Below are 8012 nucleotides of genomic sequence, written 5' to 3'. Positions count from 1 at the left end.
CCACAGCAGACACATCTGGACATATTAAAATACCTGCAATGTTTTGGTGAATTGTAGGCACCTGGCAAAGTGGTCAGTTCTCTGACCAAGGAATGTGCCCCATTCCATGGGGTAAGTCCTCCAAGCTGAACGAAAGCAACCTCCTTCTCTGTAGATGAAGAATGTACAATGCACGGAGATTAAGAACTTTGTCCAAAATCTCACGTTGTCTGTGGCTGAACCATGGCTAAAGGTTACTTCGCTAGACTTCAGTGTAGAATTTCTTTTATGAGAGTGCTAGTTCACAAATTAGATGGCACATCAGAGTTAACTACGGCTTTTCAAAGTCTTATTTCTAGCAATTCGCATTCAGGAGTGGGTGCAGGTCTTAGGAATCTGCATTTTATGGGATTCTGACATGGCAGGTAGAGAAGGATAAGTTGCCAGCAGCTAGTGGCAGATTCTCCTTTGTTGTCCACAAATAGGTGATTTCAAATAGTTAGAGAAATACCAGAAAGTTCAGTGGATTTCTTTTTTTTCCAGTGTGAGTTTGTTTTGGAGGTGTGGCTCAAATGAACTGGGACCAGAATTTTGAGACCAGCATTTTGCATCTGCAGTACATAGGAGAATAAAATGGTTCACTAGAAATGGTAAATAAATTTCAGACTTTTTTGATAGGTGTGTTCCTGAGTCACTGAGTTGAGAAGAATTCTGAGGTTATATCTAGGTTTAGTGGGAAAGAGTGTGCTGCAGCTGATGTATGATGTGTGCCACCAGGTTTAGCAATGAGGCGAGGTGGCCCACGTGTCAAGCAAAGGGTTTACCAGCAAAGGGAAAGCTTATCGGTTTTCTCTGGGTATGTGACAGTCCTCCCAAAAAAGAATTGTGGCTGAGCAATTTCGATACGTGGAGCTCAAGGACAACAGAAATATGAAGCAACTTCCTCCCACAACAGAGTTATCTTTGTATTTTACTGCCATGAGATTATCTCAATAGTTTAATAATAAATATCATGGCATCCTGGGAAGGTCGTTTTCCTGTTTTCTTTTGCCATGTATGAATTATTAATAAACTTTTAATAGCTAAATTTCTCATTTTTAAACCAGAAAGAGTAATATTATGGCATTATCTCTCTCTGTGTGTGTGTACAATGTAAGGCTTAGTTTTCATGCCCATTTTTGGCTCTCTGTATGACTGGTGTTGAAGACTGCATGAAATGTCCTGTGGTTAAGGGCACAACCACATAAATGTGAACATTTGCAGGCAGTTGCCTGATGGATGCTCTGGTTGTCTTCATTCAATGTTTTAAAGGCTTGTGAGCGTGACTTCTGAAGCCAGTCTAGGGGGATTTGAATCCCGGCTCTGTTATGTTTTAACTGCACAAGCCTTGGGCAAGTTACTTACCCTCTTTGGGATTCAGTCTCATTATCTGTAAAATAGGGGTAATCATAATAATATTTACTCTTAAGAGCACCTGGGTTTGTGGTGAGGGTTACATGAGTTTATGCTTGGAACGCTGCTTGGGACATAATAAATATTAGCTGTTGTCACGCTTATGTCATGCTTGGTTATTGATACCTCTCTGGCTACCTTATAGGAGAGCTCTATGTAGCAGGTGTAACAATCAAGGATGGATTTGTAAATTTTGTAAATAGCCTTTCATTTTGTCTAATTTATATAGAAACATTTCTTGGAGAAAATGAATACATTAGATTTGGAAATATTTCTACAAAAAAAAAAAAGAAATAATGCATCGACAAGTTTGGGAACTATTATCTAGTACCTGGAAGAAAGATAATAAAGTATTGTTAGAGCTCAAATATGACTGGAAGGGCAGAGATGAAACAATGCTCCAGGAAAGTCACCTGCAAATCAGAATTGTCACAGCAAATGAGGTACTAAATACATTGACTAAAGAGATGCTCCCTTTAGTTAGAAGAGAAATAGCAATGAAACAGAATAAATTCTTTTCTCTTCCACTGATCCTCGGAAATGTGAGAAAGACTATGTGCCAAATGATGGCAGCATTCATTGAATGTCTATTTCCTAATGAAACAGAATCGCGAGCCGGTAAATGTAATATGAATTTACTGAGAACAAACTAAAAATATCGACAGTTATAAAATCGGTTACTTCAAAAGAAGGTCTCTCTCCACAGATGCATTAACAAATGATCATACTTAACTACTTATAAATTCCTCAAGCTGAAATTTGGTCATGACCAAACTGCTTTTTTAAGATTTAGTAATAGAAGTTACTAAATTACAAGAATTAGTGAATTGAAGCATGTGTTTCGAATTAGTTGGACAAAGGAAATTAGTAACCTGGGAAAGACTTTCAATAATAAGGAGTAAAAAAGGGGCTTGAGAGCCAGATTAGAACAGGTTCTATTGGTTTATAGTTGAGGAAACCAGCTTAGGTCATTGAAATGAAAAAGAAGACTATTGCACAAATGCTAGTTTAAGCAATGGTGGTCAATACTACAGAGTCTTCAGACATTAATTCCATGGATGAGAATTTTAGTTTCTTGAATTTTAATTCAATATAGATTAAAAATTTTCATTTTCAATCTCTTTAAATTTAATAACTACATGAAAAACCAATATCCCCATATTTGATATAAACGTGTCTGACTCTGGTCCTTTGTCATGAAACATAAAAAGTTCAGTCAAAATTACCTTTTCTTTGTGTAGCTCAGCAATAAGTGCAGGCTATTTTGAAATAGGAAAATATTTGCCAATATTAACGAACAGGGGAAACCAATGGGAAGAGAATGGAAGGAACATTTTGTGGTCTGAGTTCTGTCTAAGTGCAGAGTGGCAGAATAGAATTTACAGCTGTCCCTCTACAGGCTCCAATGTGCACGAAACTAGTTATTTTAGTATGGCAAAACTGACTATAAATTTGCATGCAACAGAAGGAGCTAATGAAGGAGGATTCGAAAAGTGGCCCACTAAAAAGAGACATGTATTATGTAAAAGAAGTGTTTCACTGCATCGTAAAAAGAGGAATCCTTAATTGAAAAATCCTACTACAGCATGAAAATAGATTTCGCAAGTCCAGTGGATTATTTTAATGTAAATGAGATTTAAATGAATGAATTCCATTGCATTCAGATGAAAACATGCCATCTAATATACAACATAATCGAAGAACACCATTAACAATGTCATATAATTTTACATTGGATGAACAATTATTGAATATGCCCTACTTGGGAAAAGGACTCCCTACTGAATGTCTTAAATACTTACGAATCCACGTGATTCTCGAAGGAAAGAAGAATTGGAAATGGTGAAGTCTTAAATGCACACTCGGCGATTGCTTCTATCACCTCCTAAAAATGAGAACACATGCACATTCAATATGCCAGTATTCTAACGTGTAGATTTTTTCTTTGGGGTTACATCCATTATGTGGCTATCTTTCTCATTCATAAAATTGTCTCAAATGGTCTGAAATGGCTGGAAGGGATTGTGAAAGCTGCTGGACTATAAATTTTCTGACTCTTATCAAGGTATTGAAAAGAAAAATGAATTTTGGTGGAGGGGGTGATGCAACTGTGAAGGAGAATGGTTCTTCTATTTGCTAATTATATCTACTTTTTAAAATAATGAAATAAATCTAATTATATTATTAAAATGTTGGACAACAAGAGAAGGCAAACATTTTTACTCATAAACTCATGCTTTGAACCAAACCACTGTTGGCATTTGGTTATATTACTCCTGGCTTGTTTTTCATGTATTTGTATAAGTTTTCACTATAGTAAGTACTCTTTGTATTTTCAAATATTTTTATGAGATTTAATTCACCCATTTAAAGTGTACAATTACATGATTTTTAGTATATTCACAGAGTTGTGCAAAAATCATCCGAACCCAAATTAGGACATTTTCACCCCCCGCCCCCCAAAGAAATCATGTACCCATTAGCAGTCACTCCCCATTCCCCCACTCCCACTCCACACACCCAGCCCTAGGCAACCACTAATCTACTTCTGTCTTCATAGATATGTGTATTCCAAACATTTCATATAAAAGAACCATATGAACGATATGTGGCCTTTTATGTCTGATATCTTTCATGTAGCATACTTCCATTCATCAATGCTGTAACATGTATCTGTACTTCATTCCTCAAGCTGTATTTTAAAAAAGTGTATGTCATAAGCTTTAATATCTGTATAAAATTCTAGGGAGTAGCAGTATCATAATTGATTTAACCATTACCCAATTGTGGGACATATTTTAAAAATTATCATTCAAGTAATTGTACAAAGCACATCTTCATTTTTTCCTAATATTTGAATTATTCTGGGAATAAATTCTCAGAAGAGGAATTATTGAATTAAAGAATATGAATACTTTTGAAGTCTCCTGTGTGTCTCCAAATTTTTATCTTTGATTGCCTAGAATAATGTATGAAGAACCAGATTTCAATGCTATTCACCAGCTTTGGGCATTATTTTTTCAAAATGTTTTTCTTATTGAACTGGTATTAAAGTACAATCTCATTACTTTTAATTATATCACTGTCAGTACTATTGTGGTTTCACATACTCAAACATTTGTTTTTAGTTGCATTTATTCTTTTCGTATTCTCTTTTCAAGTAGGAATGTCTACTCTCATTCCTTATGTCTAAGCCTTTCCCTCTACCTTCTCTACCTTCTTTAAACAATGCATAGCTTTCCTTATATCCAAGCCAGAAAGCTATTTCCCTGTCCCCAGAGTATAAATAAGGCTTTCTAATTCTGTGCTACATTTGCAAGAAAGATTTGCCTGCATGGAGCAAAAGCATCGCTCTCATCATTTTTTAGAAATGAATTCACAGATTGCCTTTCATACATCATCAGTTTAACTTTTATAATAGTTGATGCCATCAAAAATGAGCACACTATAAATAGCGAGCTACATCAAGGTTTTAAATTCTTTATTTGATTTTTTTTTTTTTTGAGCACAGGCTTTGCATTCAAACAGACTTGTGTTTGAGTCCTACTTCTTAGCCTTCCAAGCTGTGTGACTTTGGGAAAAATCACTTAATGCCTCTGTGCATTGGCTTACTGACTTGTAAAGTGGGGGTGATAAACTTCATTCCACAAGCCTATTGTGAGAATGCATTGAGAGAAGATAAAGAACCCAGCTCATGATGGGCATATATTCTCAAATCAACTACAATTTCTTACCTTGCTGGTGACTCCCTCCCCACTTACCCTAAAACTTACCTCTTAGGCTCTTACTAATATAAACAAGAGCTACCATTAAATGAGCATTTATTGCGTTCCAAACGCATACCTTATTTCAGGCTATAAGCATTCCAGAAGAAAAATAATATCGACCATTTCATAGATTATAAAATGGAGGCTCAGAGATATTAACCAATTTGCCAAAGATCACAGAGAGGAGTACTTAGTAAACCCCATGAAAGTTTGTCTGACTCTAGAGTTTGAATCTTTGCAGTAACTTCCATGCAGCTAATGAGCTTAACCACATAAGATCAGAGCCCTTGAATAATTGAGAACGGATATCAAAAAGGAAGTGAGTGATAAGTGGATGAAAAGGGGGGAAGGGAGTATATTTTGTTTATTTAATAAATTGGCTCTATTGTGTCAGCTAAGGGCAAAACACATTAGAGTGATTCTTGACTTCTCTGTCTTTTACATCTTTTGATTCATCAGCAATCCTCCCCAAAATATATCCAGAATATAACCACATCTCAGCACTCATACCTCTGTCATCCTAATTAAAAAATCTTTGCAATAACTATTGTGGTAGATTTTATCATCATTTCTACATTTTACTACCTCTTTCTCTGAGATCTGTCAATATTAGGCATGGCCATTTGTTGGTTTTACCCAGTGAAATATGTGTAAAAATGGCATGTTCTGCTGTTGCACAGTCTTCAAGAGCCATCATGTGGTTCTGCCATTTCTCTTTCCCCTCTCTCACAAACCCAGCGATATCACAGATTGGGACTATTCTCTCCATATGGACTGCAGACAATATCAGTCAGAGCAACAGCTAATGTCAAACCTAAGTGAGAAATAAACCTTTGTGGTTCTAAATCACTGAGATTCTGGAGTTTTTTGTTATTGCAGCAAAACCTAGCAAAGGCTGACTGATAGAGCCTTTTAACTGTTTTCCTGGCTCTTATGTTTGCCTCAGGTATTATAGACCACAGCCAGAGTGATTGCTCCTAAACATGAATCAGATGATTTCACTTCTTTGGAGTAAATTTTTTTCATTGGCCTTCTATTTCACAGAGTGAAATACAGATTCTTTATCAGATCTGGCACCTGCTATCATTTCCTTTTCCTGTTCACTATTGCTTACCCTGATACAGTTTACCAGCCTTCTCTTGCTTTTCTTTGAATACACTAATTTCATCTCTTTGTTCATCTTTTTCATGTCTATGTTTATCTTTGTTGCTTTTGTCAGAAATACTCTTATCTGAAAGCAAAGCTTACTTCCGTAATGGGGGGTCTGTGTCTCTGCTCAAATGTCATGTAATCAAAGTCCTTCTCCCACCTTACTGCTGAAAATGGCCTACCTACTTCTCTTGCTTCTCCCTTTTCCTGCCTCTAGTGTTGTGCACTTCTGGTCTTGTGCACTTAAATGAAAACCTATGCTTGCAGTGGAGACTCCAAGCTCATATGCCATAGCCTTCTCAGCTCCCACTGGGTCCCTAATTTGCCACACAGTTTGGGCTTCTGGTCTCTTCTTAGAGGTGAAGTAGATGCTAGGGGTTCTGTGTGGAGGGCACCCACAGCCTCTACCACAGCAGCCTTACAAATGACTTAATTCAACAACCCCTGCCTTCACCCTGACTTAATAATGCCTTGCATAAATAATGTCACAACCATTATATTTATAGAGAGAAGCTGAATTGTGAATTCTTAAATTTCAATTATAATATCAGTAGCTAAAATTTATAGCGTACTCACTGCGTGCCATGCACTGTTATAAGCAATGTCTGTATGTTAAGTAGCATCCTTAAATGCTGGCAACAACCCTAGGGAGGTGCTCCATTTTGCTCATAAGAAAGGGGCTCTGACTGGTAAGGGTGCTTCTCCAAGGTTTGCAGCCAGTGAATGGGAGAGCTGATATTAGAACCCTGGCGTCAGCTCCAGAGCTGCTTTCTTACCCTCTACAGTCCCTTTTCTCTCTTTTCCTCCCATGCTCTCTCTCCTCCCTCTCTCCTTCTCTACCATAAATTTAGCCACCAGCTTAGGAGAAACCTATTTGAATCTTTAAAACCAAAGAAAATGGTTACTGAATTTTATCTAATAATTTTAGTGGGGAGCACTTGAAAACTCCAGAAGTTCCACTGTAGGATTTTTTTTTAAATGCCTTTATGATATTTTGCATAGTACCCATAATCCTTCAGGATGAGAAAAATAGTTACAAGTTTTAAGTTTCTTTCTTTCATATTTTGTTCTTTCATTAGTGGACACTGGAATGTGAAAGCACCCTACTGTGCAATTACTCCTTATTAAGCCAAAATCATTTTTCAGAGACTGTTAACACTGGATTCAAAAATCTATAAACCATATGGCTCAATTACTAACCTCCAGTGGGAAAAACTGCCCTTGAAATCCTTTATCCTTGACAGACAACAGCAGGGTGTATTTGATATCCATTTTATGCGAGCATTTATGGAGCAGTTAAACTGCATCCTAAATTATTATTTCTCCCAGAGAATGAAGGTTTATTTTCAGAAATGCTCCATTTAACCACATACTCAAATTTAATATATTTTCACCATATATGTTATCACATTATACAGTTTTCCATCTTAAACGACTGCTAGTTACAAAGGAGCTACAGGAAGGGAGAAAAAGGAGCCATTTGAGGATGGGGTAGGTGGGTGGGTGTCCACTGTTCGGAGGAAGGAGACCAAGTGGGAGCAGAGATAATGAAGACTGAGTGGCGAATTACTATGTCATGGCCATAGAACTGCTAAAGCTATGAGGCAAATAAAGAGAGGAGCAGCTAAACGGGATTAATAATAAATAAATCCAGAGTGCAAAATA

At 36.8% G+C, this 8012-nt stretch overlaps 1 protein-coding gene across 1 annotated transcript in view; it reads right to left on the bottom strand.

The window, feature by feature from the left end:
* PLCB1 (phospholipase C beta 1) overlaps positions 1 to 8012 on the bottom strand; it is a 650597-nt gene that overhangs the window by 146895 nt on the left and 495690 nt on the right. Inside the window, exon 12 of the mRNA XM_011371181.2 lies at positions 3234 to 3316. Within this exon, the coding sequence (XP_011369483.1) occupies positions 3234 to 3316 (83 nt within the window). The remainder of the gene's footprint in view (positions 1 to 3233; positions 3317 to 8012) is intronic.

Source organism: Pteropus vampyrus, unplaced genomic scaffold, assembly GCF_000151845.1.
Source record: "Pteropus vampyrus isolate Shadow unplaced genomic scaffold, Pvam_2.0 Scaffold7, whole genome shotgun sequence".
In the NCBI taxonomy this organism is placed as follows: domain Eukaryota; kingdom Metazoa; phylum Chordata; class Mammalia; order Chiroptera; family Pteropodidae; genus Pteropus; species Pteropus vampyrus.
This window is presented reverse-complemented; position numbering and strand designations above follow the sequence as displayed.